The sequence below is a fragment of the Cyanistes caeruleus genome, chromosome 4, assembly GCF_971803275.1.
Source record: "Cyanistes caeruleus chromosome 4, bCyaCae1.hap1.1, whole genome shotgun sequence".
Classification (NCBI taxonomy): domain Eukaryota; kingdom Metazoa; phylum Chordata; class Aves; order Passeriformes; family Paridae; genus Cyanistes; species Cyanistes caeruleus.
The window spans coordinates 60,730,854-60,756,028 of record NC_141704.1 but is presented as its reverse complement, the minus strand read 5'-3'; the positions used below and the strand labels follow the sequence as shown (position 1 = coordinate 60,756,028).

Genomic DNA, 25,175 nt, shown 5'->3' with positions numbered 1-25,175 from the left:
ACCTCAGTGATCCTGTGATTCAAAGGCTTGACTAATGCTAAGATTAATGATCCTTGTGTGGTTGCTTCTATCTTTATGTAAACCCCAAACATGCATTTGCTGAATGTGTCCTTATGCTTCCTGATTAAAAAACAAAAAAGTTAGATGGAAATCCTACTATTGTTGCAATCACTTTGCTCTTATTTCACCTATAGGTGCACCATGAGTGACAAAAATCACCCCCTCGCCTTCAGCTAACATTTCTTCAGTGGACCAATGCTATTTTATAGAGCAGAATGAACTGCAGAATCTCTCTTCCATCAATCCACTGGGGAAGTCAGCTTTAATAGAAGGAAGTAAAAATTTACTGGGCATGAGCAGATGTTCTGGTAATCATTTACTGAAAATAGATTAATAACAGATGAGAGGTTAATTTCAGTGGGTGAAGATCAGGAGTTTCTCCTGAGCTTTTGGCTAAAATCAAGCATGTGTCCCTGTCTGGGGGATTATATTCCATGTTGGCAAGAGGAGGGACAGTGTGACCTAATTGGTTGCTTCCAGCTCAGGCTCATATGACTACACAGATTGCAAATAAAATTAGGCAAATAATTTGATTGAAAAGACCAGATGAAGAATATGACCCTTGTATGTTTGAACAAAAATAAGTTGAAAAGTTGTGCTGTTCATTAAGTGATATCAGATGACGAGGAATCAGACCATTAAAAATCTTTAAAAGGCTTTAAAAAACACCCTATGATTGAGGTAATTTTAATAAACACTAATGCAAAGTAAATGAAGTAGGGAAAACAGGACTAGGTGACTCCTGCTGAATGGTAAACAAAAGATGCAGAACAATGGTTTGCTGGATGTTAACCCTGGGATTACTAGAAATACCTCTCCCACATCTTCCTAACACTAAAATTAATCAAAGAATTTTAAAATAAATTTGAAACCATCAATTTCATATCATAGCTCAAGAGATGAAATATCTAGCTCATTTTCTATGGGCTCACCAAAATAAAAACCTGTAGAACTACTCCTCTGGTAAGATTCCTTTCCTCACTTTTCCAGGCTTCACTTGCAGCAGTTCCAGGTGTCTTTAAATGCCCTTTTTTCCTTATGATGTCTGCCAAGGATCTGCTCAATTAACTTATTCCCAGAGGGCTTCTTGTATTGCAAACATCTCCAAAAGTTAGAACTTGCTTTTCTCCTTGCCACAGTGGATTTATGACTGTTTACTGGAGACACCCCCTAACTGCTGTCCTCTGGTTAATCACCTGAAATGATAATTGTGCACATGCTCATCATTTTGATCTAAAGAAATGCTGTCAGTCTTCTATTTTGAATGCTCAGAATCACTCCTGCTGATTCATTGTACTCTGGATGCGTCACTAAAGGCAACATGTGTTGCTGGCAAACATTGTTTTTGTTAGACCATTCACTTGTTATTTAATACAGCCATCCTTAATCGAGTCCTTTTTCACTTGCAGCTGATGCCCCACAGGACTTTATCCTTGGCCCTGCATTGTTCCATATCTCTATAACTGCACTCCCTGATTATATTATTTAAATTAATAAGTATTCCTAGGCAGATGACAAACAGATTTGTCGCTCTCATGATCCCTTTCTTTTTCCTGCCAAATCTATATTCCATGTTACAGAGCTCTTCCAATAAGTTTCAAGAGTGGAAGTTTTTCAATAAATTCATTCAGAATTATTCAAGATATAAATATATCTTGGCTGCTTCTCTGTTTTCTGAAGCTGAATTCAGTTTTCCCATTTCAATAGGAAAGCTCAGCATTAAAGTCAAATGGAAGAAAATCTGGGAAGTCTGCTTTGCTTTTCAGTCAGCACATGAAGAAAAAGATATTGGGTGCTTCTTTCAGTTTATAGTGATTCTTAGCAGTCTAAAGCAGAGCTTTAACAGCAGCCTATATTGCATTTTTTTTGTCTTGGACTGGAAGTGTATAGGCTGAATAAAATTCAAATTTCTCCAAAGGAGACTTTTTCTATCTTTTCTGCCTTAACAGTAAAACACATTTGGACCTGCATCAGCTGCAAGTCTGAGATTTATTGCAAACTTATTGCCATCAAAGCCACAGCAGAAAAAGAAAAAATATTATAACTACAGAAGTGCTCATATATATATATATGAAGTGATTATTCTTTTTACTGAAAGGTGAACATTCTGAAACATGGCTAGACAAGCATAACTAAGCAAAACTGAATTTATTTAGGCATCTCTAACATGAGCTAAATCATATGATACTAAAGGCATCAGGTTTGTCAGTCACTATCAAGCCAAGAAAGGTCAAAACCAATGATTTTCTTTTGGAAGAGCCCCAGGCTTTTCTTTTTTTTCTTTTTTTTTTTCTTTTTTTTTTTTTTTTTTATGGTGAGCATGCTGTTCCTAGGAACTTTGCAACTACAGAATTCATTGCTGAATGCTACAGCTTAGTAAGTATTTCTCATTATTTCCTCATCATGAAATCATTAATCACTTCATATTCAGTTTATAAATAACATATATTAAATAGTTCTTTTTAAATACTTGTCCAAAGAAAAATATTTCTGTTGTGTATCTTAAAAGGAAGAAAAAGTAACACCAACAAAGAGTAAAAAGAAGATGAAAAGAAGCTATGAACTAATGTCTAAAGGAGTTCAGGGAACTGCCAATCTTTCTAATGATTTTTTTTTAAAATGTGCATAGGAAATGGAAAAGGCATAAATCATAAAACCAGAAGCATGTAAACTTCTAAGAAAAAAACCCCAAATAACTGAACTTTAAACATTTTATCCTTCAGTGATTATTAAATAGACAGAAATATACCAGGCAGAAATATTTTAATGGCTCCAGTTAATATAACGAGACAAGTTTTGGTAATGTAGACACACTGGGAAAGTGACAGTGAAACAGTTTGTAGTGAGGAAAAGAAAAGACAGGTCCTATTAGCTCAGCAAAAGTAATCATATTCCCATTAATTCCATCACCAAATGGATCCATCATGTCTGCAAATGCCATTGTTCAAAATTAATGTCTGCTCTCCTGATACCAGCCCTGGAAATCGAGGCAAATACCAAAGTGATGTGCTAGTGCAAATATAAAGCAATTTATTGTTATTATCACAGAACTGTGATCACCTTCATTTCACAAGAGCAGAGCCAAGTGCTGAGCCATTGGCCCCCAGCACAGGTAGCACTGGATTGTATGACACAGCACTGCCAGATTCAGGCAGAGACTGCAAAAGTGGCTGTGTTTTCTGCCAAACAGATTGAATTTCTATCTGGGAAACCATGTGTTTCTGTTCCTAAAGTTTTGTGTCCAGGATACAAAATCAGTCCATCACCAATGATAGTGTGGGCCAGTTCCACTAGTAAAAGAAAGTGCAGGGCACTGGTCCAGGTGAGACAACAACACCCAGAGTGTCCTGACATAGACATGTTAATTCAGAGCAATTATCTTATGGTAGAGACTGTATCCTATAATTGTTGGCTGGTAATTTAATTCTGCCTCTTAGTCTATGAATACAATGGAATTTCCCTCTATCAAAAAGCTTTTGTGAAGATAAATATGTTCCAGATTGAGAAGTGCATAAATAAGGCAACAAACTAATAAGACACTATGGCTATATATTATGCATCTTATAGTTTTCATATTTTCCTTCACAAAACTGTAGCTCTTTTACCTTTGCCAAACTTTCCCCTTTCTATTATCATTATTTCTCCAGAGTATAGATTTACCTCACTGCATGGGTACACAGGCATGCTAAAGACCTTAAGCAAAGCTGCAATAATTTACATATTTTGACAGCTTGCTTTTCTCTTTCCTAATTTCTACCAACAGTGCAAATGTCTTGTTTATTTTGTTCTCTGCTTCCACCCGTGAACATAAACAGTTAAAGAATATATTAGTGTGTATAAGCATAGAACAGAACACCTAGTCATGAAAGATCTGGCCAAAACACCTTAAAAACCCCTATATAATCTCAATTTCTTAGGTAAATAATTGTGGAATGAAACAGTTGGCTTTGCTCATCCTTTGCAATGTTTCTTCATGGCATTGCATCCTCTCCAATCAAAATGCATGCTTCCCCTGAAGAAGATGGTAGTTTTTAATGGCAAGGAACAAAATGAAAATGAGCTGCTAGAAACTCAAGGACAAATATAGAATATATTGGTAAATCTGCCACATAAAAAAAAAAAACAAAAAAAAACCAAGGCACAGACCTGTGCATTATTGCAGTGTTCAATGCAGGATCTATATGCGGGTGAGTAACAAATACGCCAAGATTGTAATTAATTTTAATTTTTTCTAAATATGTATTTTAAATTCAAAAGTTACTGCACTTTCATCAATATTTTCCAAATGTTTATCTCTGTCCACTAATCACTGCAGCATGAAAAATGTGACTTGCAAAAATAAAGCAAAATAATCCCTAATTATTTAGAATAATTTTATCAGCAAATTTTTCCTGTGCCAATGACACTAATTTTTGCTATGAAAGACTAGCACAATCTTCTGAGATTGAATACCATAAATAACATTAATAAAATGTAAAATTGAAAGCCTCCCCACCCAAACTGAACTATGTCAAAGAGGAAGGGAGGACTGTGTCTACTCCACCACCTCCTGTATTTTGGCAGTGTCAATGGAAAATCATGTAATCACCTTGCCTGGCTACATTCAGAGCCAAATTAGCTAAAAAATAACCCAATATTCTGTAGAATACATAATATCAAACTTTATTATCAATAATAAAATCAACAAACTTCTTGAGGCCAAAGAGTTAACGTTAAAAAGGGCAAAATGTAATTCCTCTTGAGGGAATGAGACTCACTAATCTGCACAGAGATTTATGGCCTAAACAATTTTCCAGATGAAGCAGCAAGATCATGGAAGTCAATCTTTGGGCCAGATAACAGGCACTTTACCGGGGGGGGGGGGGGGGGGAATTAACAAAACAGAGAAATTGAGTAAACTTAATTTCAAGGGAAAAAGAATGATTTGGAGAAAAAAAGAAAAAGAAATTTAATACTTAAGACTGAAAAACAGATGAAGGGTATTTTAAAATATTCCTTCATCACTCCGTAGTTCATCTGGGATGTTAACAAACAATGATATGAAGGGTTGATTCAATTTTGTGTTGAAAGATTTTAAAGTTTAATTCATTCTTAGCAAAAATACTTTAGGGGTCGTTCTGTAATTTGAAAATGTTAACAGATGGTACAAATGTATTCAGTTTAATAAGCGTATTCTCCTAATCAGAATCTACTAGCTTTTCCAGGATGTGGCCCTTTGAGGTCTCTCTCTCCATAGATCAGTAGCAGTGAAAGGAAGGTTGGCTGTGTTTGGAGGGGCTTGATTGGGAGGGGATCAAGATGAAGATAATCAAACTACCTGGACTGGTTTGTTTGCTGGCAGGGAATCCAAAACCTCCCTGGACAGCTACAGCCTCACTGCAAATAGGAAGAGATGGGGAAGAGGCAGGGGCGGTCCCACAGTCACATCATGTAACTCATTTTGTATAAGGCAACAGGTGGAGAAATTATCCGTTAAACAACAAGAAACTGAGTAGGAGGAGAACGTGCAGTGCTGGAAAAAAATAAAAAGTCGCTTGGGGGGATTTTGCAGTGTTAGCAGTATCCAACATCAGCTAAAGTGGGCTGGAGAAAGATAAAGCAGATTAAGTTTTTCAGGGTAGCAAGGATAATGGCAGACTGTGAAAAATTGTAGAAAAGCTTTTTAGGAGCCTGAACAATGGCAAAGAGGTCTCAATGTAAATAAATATAAATCAATATATGGGGATTAAATACAGATACACATAATAAGATGCTGGGCTCTGATTTCACCTATACTGGTCAGTAATGACACCTCAAGGTTGCAACAGAAAATCCTTTGAAAAATAGCAGCTCAGTATTTTCCAAGAGCCAAGAAGTAATTTTACTGCATATTTTTTGGAAAGACTAAGGAAAAAAAAAGAAAACTAAGAAAAAAACCCCATTCAGATATATCAGTATCCACATCTTGAACTCAGTGTGCATTCTCTGCCTCCTCACTCCCAAAGAGGTAAGATCAAAATTATGTTCAGAGGACCCACAAAAGCCTTGTTATGGAATCACTGAGGAGACTGAGACCTTTTGTTCTGGAAACTTGGGGAAGTTATTGTGGAAGTCTGTAATATCCTGCATGATAAGGACACAGGGTGTCGATGGACTGCCTAGAGACCCCTTCAGAGCAAGCACAACAGGGCCTCAGACAAAGCCAAATTAAAAATCAACAAAAGGACATAGATACCAATGCAGCAGGGAAGTACCTCTGCCTTGTGCATGCAAAAACTGAGTAACATTTTAAGAAGAAACTATGCCAGACTTTGGGATAGAGATCCCTAGAAGGTTCCTAGGTGGGCAAACAATATCATATGGGAGAAAGCACCTGAATTGAACATAGCTGTCACCAGGACAGCATCAGAGTAAAAGAATCACAAATGTTTGTACCCTTCCTGCTGTTTCCTAAATATTTTACCACTGCAACTTTTAGAGACCCTGTACTGTACTGAGGGAATCTCACAGCACAGGGTCATTTCATGGCAATATTGACAATACCTGGAGAAGCAGTTCCCTGCCACTGAGGCACAAGCCTGCTCCAGGATGAAATGTGGAGCTGAGAAGCTCTGCTGGGTGTTTGCAGGCTCAACAGATGATTAGAAGGCAGCAAGATCAGCAGCAGCCTTGAAATTTGAGCAATTCAGTAAGCAGAGATAAATAGCAGAGATAAATTGCTTGAAATGCTACAGCTGAGACAAGCACAAGAAGCTTGGCAAATGGGCTGGGACTCAGAGTCCAAGAATTACCTTACTCCTAGATGGAAACTGCAGTATTAGAATATTTCTGGAGCTCTAGGGGACCCAGCACCCTTAGCTAATGTGGTACCAGGGCTCAAAATAGTATCTTCCCACAGGAGCGTGGTAATCACTGAAATCAGCCAGTACGCGGACAATATTGGATTTTCAGGAATGTTAATTAACCAGCACATTCTAGTGATCTCTGCAGAAAGTGCTGAATTATCAACACTTTTGAAAACCAGACCTCAATACATTTATTTCCCCAAAAATACAGAGAATATCAGCAGATATCTGTAGATAGCAGTACAATAACTATTACAACACATACTTTTTTCATCCATCCTGGCAGTACTGCTCTCTACATGCCCTAAACTCTGTTGGTCAGATTTAGCTCTCATCTCCATCACCATAAATTCAGAGTCACTCTGCCAATGCAAAAAGAAGACACCAGCCAGTCAGAATATGTAACTGTCAGTTTAGTCCTTTGTAACCTAAAATTAAAGGAGGATTATTAAAAAAAACAGTTGCCAAATTATAATAAGTGAAATATGAATTTCATTTTCTATTTCAATTCTAAGAATAAACTGTCAACAAAACCAAAATACCAGTGTTTGCTAAAGCTGGACACATAAAGTTGTAGGTTCTCCAATACATTTCACAACAGCATGCAAAGAAAATATTTTAGTGAGATTTTACTTTTAGCTTGGCATTAAGATATGATAATTTATGTGGAAAGCTGAACAAACCACTTCTAGAGATGTAAGGGTCAAATGAGCCATTAACTTTCCATTATTAAAAAGATAATTAGCAGATAGAATTCAGAATATGAATATTAACATGATACACTGCCAAAGTGTTTTATGTCATGAGATAAATGAATTAACAAAGGAAAAAATGTAGTATTTGTTAATCCAATCCTGGTGGCATCACACAAATTGAAATTTACAGGGAATCACTACCAGATTTTTGTAATAAATGTGGTGCTATACACTGATAGCAGTAAGTACCTTCCATCCTCCAAATCTTGAAGTCCATTTTACGTCTCATTAGAAGTACTCTGCATTTTGTCATTTTCATAAACCTTTGTGCTTGTTTTACATCAGCTCACTCAAAATCACACAGAAGTGCTGCTTGCACTCATGCCTTCTAAAATATATATACATTATATCACAGTGAATATTTCTGAGCTTTTGTTTTGCCATGGTTCTGTCATATTTTTCCTCTATTTCTACCATAATGATTTTCTGTACATATATATTTAAATATTAAATATTCTGTTAAATATTACAAAAGAGAGACCAAGCAATAAAGCCACAAGCACACTATGCTAGGCTGTGACTTCATAAGAGGAAGATATGCTCAGCAGCAGAACACCTAAATCACAGAATCATAGAATGGCCTGGGCTGGAAGAGACCTCAAAGATCATTCAGTTCCATCCCCCTGCTATGGACAGGGACATCTTCCACTAGTCCAGGCTGCTCAGAGCTCCATCCAGCCTGGCCTGGTACACTTCCAGGGATTGAGGAGCCACAGTTTCTCTAGGCAACCTGTGCCAGGGCCTCAGCATTCCTCACAGGGAAGAATTTTTCTTGTAATATCCAATCTAAATCTGCTCTCTGTCAGTGTGAAGTCATTCCCCCTTTGTTGTAGTATGTTTATTCAGTTCTGTTAAAATTGTTAGTTTTTCACCTGTTTGGTATGTTCCTGGTTCCCCCCCATTTACTGCTTTGGTTGGTTCCATTTGTCTGTTATGTAAACCCCTCCCAGTTTTCCTGAATGTTCCCCGTCAATCACCTTTACCCTGCCCCATCTCTTCATCCATCATCGTAAACCCCACCTCTCCTTCCAGCTCCTTCCATGTATATCATCCCTTCCTCGACATGTTATTGGTTGTTGTGTTATGTTCCCGCCTTCTTTGTATCCCCATTGGTCCCTGACATTGTAACCTCCTCCCCTTACCCCTCCCTCCGTGAGCTCCCATTGGACCCTGGACTGTGCCCGCCCCTGAGATAACACCCCGTGCACAGAGGTGCTCGGGGCTCTCTTCAGTCCTGTTTTCTCCCGGCCCAGACCGTCGTGTTCATCCCCTCTCCCCAATAAACCTGTTCCTGGGCAGTCCAGCCGAGTGAGTCTCCTCCTTCCTTTTGCCATCACCACGACGCCTGATTTGGCAGAGCCTGGCAGGATTCGGTGCTCTGAAGGTTCTGCAGTGGGATCGCCTTTCCCCTGCAGTTCCCCACTCCTGCCGGAGTGGCACCGTAGAGCTAGCCCGGAGCTGCGGTGCGGCCAAGAGTGGCATCACCCCTTGTCCTGTCACTCCAAGCCTCTGTTGAGAGTCTGCTTCCATTTTTCCTGTAGGTTCCCTTCAGGCACTAGAAGGCCATGGTGACGTCACCCCAAAGCCTTTCCTTGATGGCCCATAATGCTTTTACTCTCCAGCGTGGTTCCTTCTATACATCATGAGAGTGGCTCATGAGTACCAAGTCAAAGCTTTCAGAAACCAGTGGGGAAAGCAAAAATCTCTTTATACTACTGTTAATAAGGCCTGCAGAACGTAGCCATCACTTTTAAAGCTCTGATGGAGTCACACACTTAACCTCACATACTAAGAGGGTACTCCAGGAGCATTCACAAACATAACATACGGGAAGTGATTTCTAGAGTAAAAACTCTTACGCCAAGCTTTGAGCGCTGCACGAGGGTGTTCTCCTGAGAACTTGAGAGACTCTTTGCTTGAAAAGAACACCTCAGGACACGTTCTCATAACAAACTGTCACAGCATTCACTGTCCTCTGGCCTGGCATCACCTGAGAACTGTTGCATACATGAACCATTCAGTGTGATCACACTTCAAGTGACATCATTAAGTTTATAACAAAGGATATGTCAGGACTGATACCAAAAGGGAAGAGTGGGAGGGGTTGTTTTAACTTTTTATTTTCCTCCTGCTTGTTTTGTCAGTCTTCAGCAAATAAAGATGTCTCAAGCAAAACTTGAGTTCCTTTGCAGGGGGCATGACCAACTATCTATCAGTGTTAGTTTAATACTGATCACAAATGCTTTTGTTCTTGGCATGCAGTAAGGAGAGTATTCAGAGATGAGAGATTTAATCTGCAAAACTGGGAGCAAGGAAAACTAAATTTAGCAGATTTAAGCAGTAACTGGCAAATGAAAAGAGATGAGGAGACTAAGGCATGAAAAATTAGATGTATATATTAGCTTGCTAAAGAAACAATACAGAAAATTGTGCTTTTGCCTTTCATTACTACTACACATCGTGGCACTTTTATTATGCAAATGTTGCACATGTGGTCATGGATAATTTAAATGCATTGTGATAGCCTGACTATAAAGTTCTTCCATCAGATCAAAGTCTCATTTGCACAAATTTGGGAGGACAGCACATGTCACCTTATATTCCTACTTTGATTTATCTTGGCTACTCTGTTCTATTTTCTTATACACAAATTATAATCTTGGTAATACAGAATCTATCTCTTTTTTTCAGTGTGGATTCAGAACTGATTAACTGGATCGCTGAATAACTGAGCTGGATTCTCATCTGTTGTACACCCCAACAGTAGTATAAATAGCAGTAACCACACAGATCCAGCTCTGGTTATATAACTTCTGCACATGATGGGAAAACATTAAAAATACAACTTTAAATTTAGCATTCACTATTAAAAAACATTCAGTGGGGCTTTTGCCAGGAAATTCACACATCAATTGCAGATAACTGAACAGATGTTTTGGCTAAAGCAGGCTTCAACTGGGACATTCACACACATACAAAATGACCTCTTATACTGGTAAGATATTATGATTTTAGAGCTTTCTCAAATCTTGCTTTAACAAAGACTGTTAACTAAATATTTGCAACACGTGTTAGCTCTTTTCAAATATTTATAGAGATAGTTTACAAAAAAAGATGCAGCTATTTGCAGTCCTCATTTTCGACTAAAAGTACAAACGCACCGGTTTGCATAACTCCAGAAGTCTAAAAAATGCCTTTATTCCTCTCAATTCCACATGTTAGTATAAATGTATATGTATAGATACAAATGTATATACACAGTTATATATAACCAAATTAGAAATCCCCACTTGAACATTGCCCTTCCAGGGAAACTGGCATTCAAAGCTTCTCCTCCTGCCCCCACCAAAGGAATAAACACCATTTGGGCTTTTCACATTTCCATTTCCACTCCAGCGCACTTCAACTGCCTGTAAGTAATAGGTCAATATATCAACATCTAATTATGATGTGTTTGTCCAACTCAGAACCTCTGGAGAAAAGTAACAGCAATTTCATGGCAGTAATGAACCTCTTGCCAACAACTGAACAAAATAGGTTGTTAAGTAAAATTTAATAACTGCAAAATTCTACATAATTCAATAGGTATTTATATATGATCACTAACTAAAGTTTTACGTTTGCTAAAAAGTGGTCTTTAATAAATACAGCTGTCAATGTTACAGGCAAGTGGCAGAATAAAGACAAATTTCTTGTGAGGAAGGAAAGCTGACAATTTATATCAGGTGCGTGCAGGTGAAAGAAAAATATTTTAAGAACAGAAGCTGTGGGAAGCAGATTTTCAGTTGTGGGAAATAAGTGTATAGATAAATACAGACATGCTGCCAAGGGAAAACTTCCCGTTTTTCATGCTCATTCCCCTTCACACAAATGCTTTCACACATTTTTTTGCCCAGAGAAGCTGTGGCTGCCTCATCCCTAGAAGTGTTCCAGGCCAGGTTTTATTGTGCTCTGAGCAACTTGGGACAGTGGAAGGTATCCCTGCCCATGGCAGGGCATTGGAACAGGATGATCTTTAAGGTCTTTTCCAACCCAAACCATTCTGGGATTGCAGGATTTGAAAACCCATTTTCCAGTGGAACAACTTAGCATTCACATGGTTTTCACCTCCAGTTTTCTGCTGTGTTCTGTTCAACAATAAAGGAGATGAAAACAGGAAACCAGAACTGAAACGAACCCAGACAGGATGCCAGGGAACACAGGAACGGGAGATCTTGTGCTCAAAAATACCTTCAGTCCCATAATGGTTTTTGGCTAATTAGGTTTGATTCCTTTCTCTGCCCTTATGTATTTAACATTTTAAATTTAACAACATTCTAAAAGGAGTAACTCATTTCACAGCAGTTTTGGCATTGACACAGAGAAAGACACAGATATGAGTTCTGCCAGACTTCACTTCAGGAACTCCAGGAGATAACAGCAGCTCCTCAAGCTCCTGTCATTCCTCTGAACAGGAGGCATCTGAGAATCAGCATGAACTTTGCTGTTCAAAGGCACCTACCCCTTTATACTGATTATACAAAAATGAACCTGAATACAGGCACCTGGATATGGAGAGTATCAGGCAATAGGAGTTTACCCTGTCCTGTTAGTACTTGAAAGAGCCCTTAGGTCTGTATTAAGAAAATGACAGCAGCTCAGGGAATGATTCTGCATCTCTGCCCAGCCCTGCCAGGCACATCTGGAGAGCTGTGTCCAGCCCTAGGCTCCTCAGCACAGGAGGGACAGGGAGCTCCTGAAGCAGGGCCAGCAGAGGCTGCAGAGATGATTTGGGGCCTGGAGCATCTCTGACAGGGAAAGGCTGAGGGAGCTGGGGCTGTCCAGCCTCGAGAGGAGCCCCAGCTGAGAGGGGCCCTCAGCCCTGGGTGTCCCTGTGAGCAGGGAGGGCTCAGAGCAGGGCCCAGGCTCTGCTCTGGGGGGCCCAGCAATGGCACCAGAGGAACGGGCAGGGACTGATCCCAGGAAGTTCCACCTGGACATGAGACAGAACTTCTGTGCTGGGCAGTGACTGAGCCCTGAACAGATTGTCCAGAGAGGGTGGGGAGTCTCCTTACTGGAGATATTCCAGAACCATCTGGACACAATCCTGGGTCCTGTGCTCTGGAGCAGGGAGGTGGTACAAGTGACCCACTGTGGTCCCTTCCAGCCTGACACATCCTGGGATTCTGATTCTGCCTCTTTCATTTCTTCCACTTTGCCATTTGTTTTCAAGGGTCCAGGTAGCAGGAGGATACCTACTGCCTCAATTCCTGGATTCAGCTTACAGCACTTGATGTACGATTCTTTGGCTACACTTCTTATTGTGGTTTCAATTATACTGGAATGTTCTGTAATTATATGCCAATTATTATATTTGATAACTACTGTGTACTGATGCATACAACTGAAGGAATACATTTTACAGCTACCTACTAGTCTTCTGTGGTGCTTAAAATTCTACAACATGAACAAAATTGGTTTTACATTCTAATTACATTTGCATATTTTTATGAAATAATGGAAGTGAGAATTGTTAAGCACACAGGACATGGCTACAGAATTGCTATACTGATATCAGGAGGGTTACCAATCACTATATTATAAAACCACACCTACTTTTAAATACTGAAATGAACTGTCTTTAATTACATCATCTAGGAGGTCACCTGATATGGGGGGGTTTGTCCTGCCAGAGAATCTGAGCATTAATGAAGATATGGAAAATAACAACAATTTGCAGCTGGATCTTGGTAAAAGCATTCTTTGGGCTGAGTTTTCTGTGAAGAGACTTGCCAGTTGGTGGCCAGATGTGGCAAAACATCTCTATACCAACAAATACTTTCCAGGAGAGTCACTTTTGAGCTGTGGCTCACAGGTGAAAAACAACTCAGGGTCCCTTGTGGTGCAAGCTGTATCTTAGGTCGTCACTACGGTGCTCTCAGGTGCCTCCTGCAACACATCAGCTGAAAAGCAAAGCAAGTCCTTTAATGAGCAAACTTTGGTGCCTCACCGAAACGTAACTTGGCCAGCATTGGGTGAGCAGTTTCTTAAGGACAGCTTTGAAACAGGAGACAATAACAGAGGGAGGAAATTTTGCACAGAAGTTGCTGAGAGAAAAGCACTTTGGAACCATGAATGTCCAGCTGTCCCAGCTGTGGATTTTCTCAATGGAGAGGATCACAGTTAATGAAATATTCTGAGTTGAAAGGGACCCACAGGGGTCATCAAGATGTCCTGGATGCTGTGACTTCACACAGGCCTGTGAGTGATGGCAGCTGATGGGCAGCAGGGAAGGGTGAAGGGCTGACCTCACACCGACCAAAGAAAGATACAGTGACACCAAGGAGTGGCAGGATTTCCAAGAGTTGAAACATGAACAGCAGAGGGGTCTTTTAAAGAAAAAAAGAAGTAGTAAGAACAGGATCCAGGATATGGCGAAAGAGCATCGTGGGCAGAAATGGAGCACCTTGTGGTGGCCAGGCAAGCAGCCCTGCAGTCTGGTACGAAGGGACAGAGGGGGATATACAGAGGCCAGAGGCAGGTGAGCAGGTCAAGCACTGGTGAGATGAAGCAGGCACCGCTCACCAACTTGTGAAAGCTGAGCAGTGCCACTGCAGTCAGAGAGTAAACATTATCCAGTGAACTCACAGGGACCTGTAACAAGCAGGGAGGCTTGCCAGGCCTGGGAGGCACTACAGTGGGTTGACTGCACTGCAGAAGCCTGAAAGTACCCCTAATTTAACAAAAAGCATGGTATGAAATTTCCTAGGTCCCACTAACCAGAGTATGCACACTGAAAAGGTAGAAGAGCCTTCCAGTGACCTTCCATAGCAACATGGTCTTCAGGACATTACTTTTGTCTTGATGACCTAACAGGGCTCAGTGACAGCTGAACATTTGCACATCCTCAGATGCAAGCAAAGAATGATCAGTCAAAGCCTGCAAAATGAAGCATGGAATATGAAAGTTGGAAAAAGAGCAAGAACACCAGAGGTTTCCAAGACAGGCAAACTTATAAATGGGTGAGGATAATAGGAATGAGGCAAGCAAGGGATAGAAACAATGACGCTTAAATCCAGAAAAACTAAAACTTGAAAACCCTGTGACTTACAGGACATGCATGGAGTTGAAACTTTCAAAGCATTAGGAAACTCAAGTTATCCTTCACACTCTGTGACCAGTTTCAGTAGGAGCAGACTTAGGACTTTGAGTGACTTCAGGAAAAGTCTTAAGTATAGGATGGGCAGCAATATCCTTCCCCATTTTGAGGGGTTTAAGGAAAAATTACAGTAGTTTGAACTAACACTGGAGATGTCAGCATGGAATTCTGCTTAAGTGTTTGCAGGATTTTGAATATATATATTCTATATCTCTGAAATGTTAATTTTTCTTTGTATTACTAAATTACTCCAGGTAAACAACAACTGAGCTTAGTGAACACATAGACAAAGACTGGAGAGAAATTCCCCATGTCTGAATTGGGACATGACTAAGGGAAATGCAACTGGGCTCCTCCGGACCAGAAGGATGTTGATATTTTTCCAGAGTACTGTGTTGGCTCCAACCTATGGAAAGCAATGGTCACTTCTACATTTACATAGGAAAATGTTCCTCTTGGTATCTTTTTGTTCCCCTGAAAAAGTGGATGTTCCAAAAAAAAAAGAGAAATATTAGTCCACATAGCTGTTCAGTCATTTTCCCACCCCAGCTACAAGTAGCTCATTCTGTCCCAAATATCTTTTATTTCTTTTACCAGGAAACATCTTATGAAATTCCAAGATCATCTACTGAACTCCACCTCCAGGGTTTCCGTAAAAGTACAGTGTATGGGGTGTCAATCATTTTAGTGATTCTATAATGCTTTAAAATGATTACAGAATCCAGGAATTGAAGGGAGAAGTTAGCAGAGAACTTATTAGTTAATTTCTAGATTGCAAAGCTTAAAGCAAACATATCCATTATCAGCATTTACAAACAAAACAAAACAGCCTCCCCCAAAAAAACAACAAATAAAAAACCATGCACCAGTTCAAATGAAATAATTTTCTGTCCAATCATTTAGTTTCAGGGATGAAATCATTATTACATTAATGCTGACCTGGAATAACTGCACAGAAATTACAGAATTTTATAGAATGCAAAACAATATTATATAAATCAAGATCTAACATGATTTTTTCTCTGGGCTGTTACTGTGAGCACATACACAAGAGAGGTTCAATAGCGGGCACACATTTATCAGCACTGTGTACTGAGGAGAGTGCCCACCCAGAAGCATAAGTTTTCCGTGCTGGGCATGGGGATTTAGCCATCAAACTCTCACTAATGCTAATGAGAACTGTGCAGCCCAATGTTACTCTCCTAATTTTTTTTTTCCTTGTTGTTCTTTTCAGGACAAAATAATGGCTGACCTGGCACTACTGAATGGAATGACAGAAGCAACTCTGTGAAATGGTTTTGACTGATTTGCCTTGTTCTATGAGTTAATAGATCTTGCAGTGACCAGGAAAGACACTTTGAATATAATATGATTACAATCTGTGGCTTGCACATCACGGTTTCCTTTTTTTTTTCTACCTAGAACTTATGTCTGTAAAGGATTTAAGAAACAGTTGGACCTGAAGAGGGTGTACCGATTACTAAGGGGAAATCGCATTGTTTTTTCTTGAACAGACCCCCTCCACTGTTCACGTTGAAAATCTTGAATCCAGTTTTCACCCCAAAATGCCTCCCTCTCAGTTGCAGTATAACATTTGAAAGTGTAAGCAACGTAAAATGTCTTGGGACATTTCTTCCCTACAGCGTCTCACTTCCTAGAAGAATATTGCTTGTCTGTCTGAGCATAATGTCATGATCAACAAGACATTATAGTGACTCAAACTTGTGCAGAATGACACACAGAGCCATTAGAGTAATCAGTAAAGCATGAAGAGCTCAAAACATGCAAGAATCCCAGAACCCTGAGTCATTATTTACATTACCTTTCCCTGGATCTGCCAAAGATGGCAAATTCCACCCCCTCACCCCCTATACACACAAACAGTTGAGAGGTTTTTTCCCATAAGACAGTCCTATCCTGCAAGGACTATTTTCCACTGTCAGATACCCCCCAGCCTTTTCTCTGCTGGAATCCATTCCTGAATCTGAGAAGGCAGAATGACACCTTACAGAATGCTTTTTAATTTGTCTTATGGCAAAGGGACAAACAAACAGAAAAAAAAATTACAAAAGAGAAAGAAGAAACAAAGAGAGAAAGGGAGAGACTATGGATGCTAGCTTTGGAGCAGGCTGCAGGGAGCTGCAGAGACTGCAGGCCCATAGCCTCTCAGTCCTGCCTGAGAAGCTAGCCTGGGAATTCAAAGGAGGATTTCAAAACAATCTTCAGAGACAGAAAACAACTGCCAGGTGCTGTTTGTCTGTCCTCTTGTTTCTCCTTGCAGGAGAGAGTCAGGGGAGTTGTGTGCCCCTGACCAATGATGGTGATGTAGCACTTCGCTAACCAATAAGAGTTTCTTTTCTGTACTTTCCACGTATCTGTCTATAAGACAAGCCTGAAGCAATAAACTAAGGAATTCTCGTGTTGTGACTCCCTTGAGAGTCCAGTGTCATTCTTTCTAGCCGTTCCCAATCGGAACGACAGAGAGACTATCTTAGCTCAGATTCTTTATATCAGAAACATAAACCAGTACATAAATTAATATATATATGTATAAAAGCAACATATTGAAAACAGTGAACACTTGTCTACAGTGTTGCACCTGCTCCAAAGCAGAATTCTCAGTGGTTCTGATTTAGGCAAAGGATTTTTCTTGAGTTGTGAATTCATGGTTAACCAGAAATACCTCTAAAAAACTCGTGATATCACAGAACAATTACCCAACCAGCAGAAATTCAATAGTGGGGACTCCTTTGGCACCGGAGATACCTGCAGGGCTGTTTGCTGCTAGAGACAAAATAAGCAGTGGCCTGGGTACAGGAAAGCAAAGAAAGTCCCATTTTCCCCTACAAAGGAAGCCCTGAAATTCAGGATTTTTTTTGCTGTGACAAAGAATAGGTTAAGATGCATGAGGCATTGCGACTGGGGCAGTCCTCACCCAGCACCTCACCCCAATAACAGCAGCCTGACCGCTGTCATTTAATAGCTCAGAAAAGCAATAAATCCCAGGGCCAAATTCCCCAAAGTATCTCATCATTTACTACTGTATTTTCATGAAGCTGTACTGGCCCAAATGCCTTGGAGAAATTATCATCACAATTCAGCCTCCAGGCCTCCTCTGCAGGCACTGTGGCTGCATCACTTCCCTCAGGGCCTCATGTGTCACCCTTCCAGCACTCCCCAGGGATTTAATTTACAGAGTAAAACTTCTGCTGCAAACAAGAGCACTGATAATTAAAATATGTTTTCAGGGAATCATCTGTGAACAGGCCAAGCAGCTGGTTTTGTTACTGTGCATGCCCTATCCTGCAAGTGTCCAGTTCTCCCTCTGCCAAGCCTCAGCAGAGATGCACCACAGCCATTCCCTCTGTGCTTCTCACCTGTCAGGCAGTTTGTAGGAATTGAAACAGCTCTCCCAGCAGGTGACAGAACTTAGAACAGGACACAGGGAAATTAAAACACAAAATTTAATAGGCTACTGGCCATTTCTACCAGGCAAGTCTGCTAGAAACAGCATTATGTAAAAAAGAGTATGTAAAATTTGGATGCCTCTTGCCCAATCTCATTGTAAATATCACCAGCATATACAACCCTATTCTACCTTCATCTAAAATTCAAGATATGGATGACTCTATTTCCCAATCTGCAGACAATTGCTGACATTTACCACTGCTTACCCAAGAGCTTTTTAAATGTTATTGACAAAACATAGATGATTTTTGTACATCTTTTCCATTTTTTCTACATCTCTTGGAAGCCATTCTGACTAAGGTACCTCATAGTTGAGCACAAAGAGTCTGGATGGTAATTAAAATACACAGAGCGATTCTGCCTGCCCCTTCATCTATTCAGGTCACAACACAGTCATTAAAGAAAACCCAGGATTCATAATATGGATTATTAGCAGGCAGCCATTCTGCTTAGCCACCTTTTATTATAGATCATTATTTTAATGCTGATTTAATCACACCTAAATCCTATGGGGCTACTTCAAAATCCTGTCTAAAGTGGAGACATAATTTCCTCTTAAATAGTTAATCAATTTGCCAATATTCTCACCACGTTCATTCCACTGCCAGTGAAAATCTTGCCTTGCTTGTTCAACTTTAATTCTGTAAGAGCTGTGTATTACATTTCAGCCCCATATAAGTAACATACAGGAGCAGAACATGTTTTAGACAATTAATGCTTCTGTAACCAGAGTTGCTGAAAAATATGCATCAAATATTTATATAATTGGCTCTCCAGAGAAGTATGCCTCGTTCTGAGTGCTGAGAGACTGAAATACAAGGTCCAAAGACATAGAGCACAAAAGACCTCAGTCTTTTTCCAATGCTCCATTGCTCTGTATTCTCATTGGATTCAGGAGGCATTCATTAACAAGCAATGTCCACACTGAGTGCCTGCAAGGTGTCTCACATGTACTAAGGGCATGAGATGTTTTCCTTGGCGTATCCACAGAGCACATTGACAGATTTGGGAAAAAAACTTTTTTTTTTTCTTCTTTTTTCAGGCTTTTAATTACTACTGAATTAAGCATTATACCTGACATCATTTTGGCTACGCTTTGTCCTTAACAGCTGACAGGAGACAAGCCTTCCCCCACTGACAAATTTGGAGCACCTTAGTGAAACAAAACTGCATTTTAACCCCATAAATAAAATCTACTGCTTCACTAAGCTTTTGTTTGTCTCAGGCTGGGGAGGTGTTGGGAGGTTTATTTGGCTGGCTGGGTTTTTAAGTTTACATGGGATTTTCTCCAGAAAAATTAAAAAATATGCCTTGGAATACCAAGCAGAAAAATCCAATCACAACCTCCATCATCATTAACATGAGCATTGAGGACCTTAAGGACTTCCTTCCCCTCAAGTGTAATGTAATCAAGGGAGTTTAGCGAGACATATTTCAAACAATACTAGCTCAAAAATTGAGGTTAGATGAGCTTCTTGAACGACAATTTACACTTTGGTTTAGATTTGTCATCATCTTTCACTTGAAATAATATTTCCTCTCCCAATTGCTATTTAGCAAAATGCATTTCACTTCCACTGTGCATGAAAACAATCCAGTTTTGTCAGAATGCCAAGGCACATCTCCAGTGTCTTCTTATTCCGTATCTATTATGCCTTACCATGGATAATACTAATTGAAAATGGTGTATGTTGCATTTGCAGTTATTAAAGCAACAGTAAAATTCAAATTTAAGGGAATGAATGGTTTCAGATTAGGTGAAACACAATTATCAGTTTCCCTAGGAACAAATAACAAATAAAAACAAATCAAAACAAAGAAAAACAAAGCAACAACACAGATAAAGAATTTTTTAAAAAAAACCAAAATAACTAGAACTGCAATGTCTATGGTATTTATTACCCTTCCTGGGCAACTTCATGCGCAAGACTGTCATTGTGCACTTTCTCTTGGATGTACAAAATATTATCTCAGTTTAAAAACAGGAAAACAAACAAAATAACAAAACAGGAAGGTTGCATTAAGCAAAATAAAAGTTTTCCTGGGGGACAGCAATAATGAATGATAGAAAGTTATTAGGAAGTTGGAAATGTAGTCAAAAATTCCTCGATTCACAGATAATAACTGGGTGAATGGAGACAGTCCATAGTCTTGCCTATTTTCCACAAATTCAAAAACAGCAATATGCCTTCTTCCACGTATAAACCTTGCACCTTTATTTTTTCTTGTCCTCTTCTTTTACTCATTTGACAATATAAGTGGGAATAGTGAGAATACTGAGAAATAGTGAGAAAAGGGAGAAAGGTGTTTATCCCTAGTTATCAAACACATAACAATCATAATAATGCCACATGTTAGCAAACATTAACATCGTGGAAATTCACACTTTTCCAAAAATGACAGCTGCAGAAATAAACATTTTTAAATTGTTGGAACTCTATCTTGTGTTCCTAGAGATTAACTTCCTGATGTCTAAAATGTTTCAGCCTACAAAAGCAGCTTCTAGAAGAAGCCCCATGTCCTGTGAGGTTGGTAGACCCAAACCACTCCACAGTTCTTTGATTCAGGACATCTCATAATTTTTTAATTACTGGATTTTCTTGCAAAACCATAGGAAGATGATGTAAGGCAGAGAAACCAAGGCCTGTTCTAAACCAAAGGTCCAAAAGTGGAAACCCTCTAATATTTACCTTTGCAGCCAGATCAGACTTATCTTAAAACTTGGTCCAGAGTATATATTAGAGAATATATCTCAACTTCCAATAGTATTATATGAAAAAAATCCATTTCTTACATTAGCACTAAAACAAACAACAACAAATGAAAAAAATCTCCACCAAACATTCAGTTCAGCATTATCCACTGGAAACGTAGTTGAAAGTCCGCTGTGCTATACAAAAATACAAATGCTGCTTTAAGGCTGTTCTCAGTTTGATGAATTTGTAGACACATCTTTTTTCCCAAGACTAAAAGCAAAAGTTTTTCTCATATCAGCCCAACACACAGTTTTAATCCACATATAAGGACAGCTGTGCCTTTCACATGTGTCTAATCAGCATTTTCTATGAAATTCACAGCAAGAAAACAGGCAGAACCTTCAGCATGTTCAACAGGAGTTAACTAACAGACAAAAAAATCAGTGAAGTGAGAAGAAAGAAAGGAAGTAAAAGCCACAGGTTATGGGCAGGAAAGAAAAAGGATAAGGCATAGTCCTTCCAGTCTGTTCTAGTTTCTCAGGAGATTCTGGAAGGGAAAACACTTTCCCCTTTTGATTAAACAGCTTGTGTGTTGGGGAAGGACAGGAAGAGGAGTGGGGGACAGGAGTGACACCATACATACACAGAAGTGATGGAATACTTTTTTTTTGTAATTCTCAAAATCAATTCATTTTTTCCATAAAAGAACTGATCAACAATTTCCTGTGAACTTCCCAGTTCATTTACAAAAATCTTTTTTCTCTTCATAGTGAAGACTGTGACAAAAAGGGATTTTTTGATCAACACTTTATGACATCATTTATCACTTTATATATTAAGAACATGTGTCATCACTTGGAAGGAGGACAAAATAGAATTCGTATCCAGCTGGACTTAGTGTAAGTAATGAGTCAAATAATCAAATCCAAATCTCCTGCTTGACTTTTTGGGTTTTGATAAAATTCAGAACTGAAAGAGGTCTCCTAAAACAGCTGTTCTCCTGGGTTTTATGCAATTTGGTTGTAAAAATCATAGCACTAAGATGGTCATGTACTGAACCATAACTCCAGTGAACAGCATAAAAGAATCAGGATCTGAGATCACTTTTTTTGCTCAGTGCAAGGGTGCCTTAGCCAGGCTATGCAGTGAAATACAACCCAGAGCCACCTGCAACTCAGAAAGTTAAGCAAGGAAAACGTTAAGAGTCAAAAGACTTTTCTATTTCTTTCTACCTCTGCCAATGATTTAACATGCATACACTATGCCAAGCCAGTCAGCCTCAAATTTTCAGATTTAGTCTGTGATTTGCTCCACATTTTGGAAGTGTTGACTGGTTGCACTGGAAGCAACATGAGCTATAAGTTCTCAGCATGTACAAAAAGGATCTCTAAAGCTCTCAAATTTGGCGTCAAGAACAACAGAACACCTAAAACCAGAACCCAGGAGGGATTTCCCTTCATTGGATATAAATATCCATGGCTTTCAAAGGGGCAGAGAGAGAGGGCATAGAGCTCAGTGCAACAACATGGATTTGGAGGACCTGTGCTCAGCTGACTGAGTGGCAACAGCCAAGTGAAATAGCCACAGCTCCCAGCTGCCGTGAGCATAGCGTCATGCCAACATCACACACATGGGAGAATAAAAACATTATAGGCTGGGATCTTCTCCTGTCAAAGAATCGGAGCTGCTCATTCCAAGGGTGGAATGAAGGACACAAAACTTACATATGGCTGAGAAGAAAGCTGAGAGTCACACTGAAAATATTGCGAGGAAATACGAAATGTCTTAGCAGTGTTCCAGCAAATTGCTTAAGTGATACTTTCTTCATTTTAGCAATGTTCAAGTTGTTGGGGATTTTTTGTTAGAAAAGTGTGTCTGCTGCATACCATAAGAAAATTTAGATAAAGAAATACATTTTCACCTGAAGTAAGACTGATATTGCTGCTCAACACTACATTAAACAACAGCAGCCACCATGTCTTTCCCAGGCAGAAAAGACCAATCAACACATACACCTTAGCTTCATACTGTATTTTGGGCATCCAAAGCGGCCATTATCCATCAGGACAGCCAATGCCACATATGAGGAGCAAGTCTCCCCCTCTTACCTCAGGGTCTTTCTCGAGCTCCAGCCCTGCTTCCAGCAGGTTGTGTTCATACTCCTCCCGCTGCAGCCGCCTCTCCTCCTCCAGGGCGTCCAGCGGGCTGAGCTCCACCACCTCCAGGCCCGGCAGCCCTGGCCACTCCCGCAGGGCATGCTGGCCATCGTCCTGCTGCTGCTGCTGGGGCTCAGCACGGCCCTTCTTGGTGCCTCCATTCGAAACCAGGGCTGCAGAGGCAGATCCATGCCTCAGCTCCGGGGAGGCTGTGCTGGGGTCGTGCTGGGCCAGGCGTCTGCGGTAGTGGTAGGCCAAGACATAGTCAACCTTCCTCTTGCTGTCCCTGAAGTGCAGGCCACTCGGGGAGGCCTTGTCCCTCACCCCTCCCTGGGTCGCTTCCAGGTAGTTGTTGATAATCTGGGAGAGAAACACAGGAGTCACACAGACAAGAAAGCCAAAAAGCCCAAGTAGGTGGGGGGCTCTATCTCCGCGTGAGCACAGGAAGCCGTGAAGAATCCAGGTATGACCTACAAATATTTATTTTGCACACCAGTCTCACTTCATTCCTCCTCTGACCATAATCTAAACATAGTTCAATTTATCCCCACACATGGCATCCCTAGGGAAGCACAAGTACAGAGGCACACCCCAACACTGTCGCCCTATTCTGCACTCGCACAGACCAAGGGGAGAGGATACCCACATTCTGAAAGGGTACAGAGAAGTGAGAATAAGGATTACATTATGGACCATGTGCTGTGGAGCAAAGCAGGCAGGGAAAGGAACTGAAAAAAGTGACAGAAGGGAAGAAATTATCTTAACCAGAATAGGAGAAATATCTTTAATGCAGTTTAAGGTCCAGAAGGGCAGGACTGGACAGAAACACTTTGGAAAATACCAGGGATTAGAAAGGAAATGTCCCATGAATGACTAGCAGTGCTAGCTTGTATTTTAACATATGAAAAGACCGTGTGACTGACCAGTAACACTGCAAAAGGGAATCCATGGCTAAAATCCTTCAAACCACCCACGTTACACTGTCAGCCCCTCAGACCATCCCTGCTCCATCATCTCCCTCTCAGAACCCTTCTGGGATGCAGCTCCTGCAGTAATCCTGCCATCACTCTCCAGCCTGGATGGGAATTCTGCAGCATTTCATGTGGAAGACTGGCACTGACACGTTCACTTGCACTTCCTGCTCATTAAGGTAGCCCATGAGTTTTCCAAACTGCTTCCAACCACCATTTCCAGTACAATGCTACAGTGTAAAAACCTTCAGAGAGCTCTCTAGAGCGTTGTTCACTGGAATGACACCAGTCCTCCAGTGATGGGGAAAAAAGATAAAAGCAAGGGTCAACCTGATCCAAAGCAATCATCCTATAACCCAACTCCAAACATTTATGGTTCTCATAGGTGACTGTACAAGCAAAATCTTGACAGGTACCAGTCAAAGGTTTCTTTCTCTCTTTTTCTCCCCTCCTTATGTGTGTTGGTAGTGCTGAATGCAAAGTTAATCACTTGCTGTATGGCATTTATCTTGTTTGTTAACACAACACAAATTTATGAATGTATTATTATAAATGTGCATGTTATTATATTCATCAACACCACCAGACTCTTGTTTTTCATTGTTTTGCTTCACTTTGTTTTCCACAAAGTAGCTTTCAGTTGTCATGTCACAAAAAAAAAATAAAAAATCTTGGGTTTACATGCATGCTACATCCTTCATCCTGTCACAAAACTACCACCAAATAGGCTATTGTGCAAATCACACTTGCCACACCCTTCACATCTAAAGTATATATACAGTCCCTTTAGGCATATCCAAAATTACACACAGCACTGTGTCCTGGCAGAATATAAAACTACTTGTGAGACAGCATTTTATTGCAATTCCTCATTTCCTGATTGGATACATTTTTATGAAATACTCACGGGCAGCCCATGCAAACTTCCCGGATCCATCTCTGCCCCAGCGAGGAAAAAACCCGTGGCAGATTTCTAGTGTCCCTCCCAGAGAGTTTCAGGCTATACAGCACAGAAGGAATGATGTCACCAGCAGCAGGTCACTGGCGCAAGGCAATGCATTAGCTGGCTCTAGAGAAGATGAGCTCTGAGCATCCTCTCCTCCCTTA

General features: G+C 40.2%; 1 protein-coding gene across 1 annotated transcript in view; it reads right to left on the bottom strand.

Moving 5' to 3' along the window:
- The window catches only part of ANO2 (anoctamin 2), a 163,277-nt gene that overhangs the window by 132,743 nt on the left and 5,359 nt on the right, over positions 1-25,175 (bottom strand). The window contains exon 3 of the mRNA XM_086885154.1: positions 23,050-23,457. Within this exon, the coding sequence (XP_086741280.1) occupies positions 23,050-23,457 (408 nt within the window). The remainder of the gene's footprint in view (positions 1-23,049; positions 23,458-25,175) is intronic.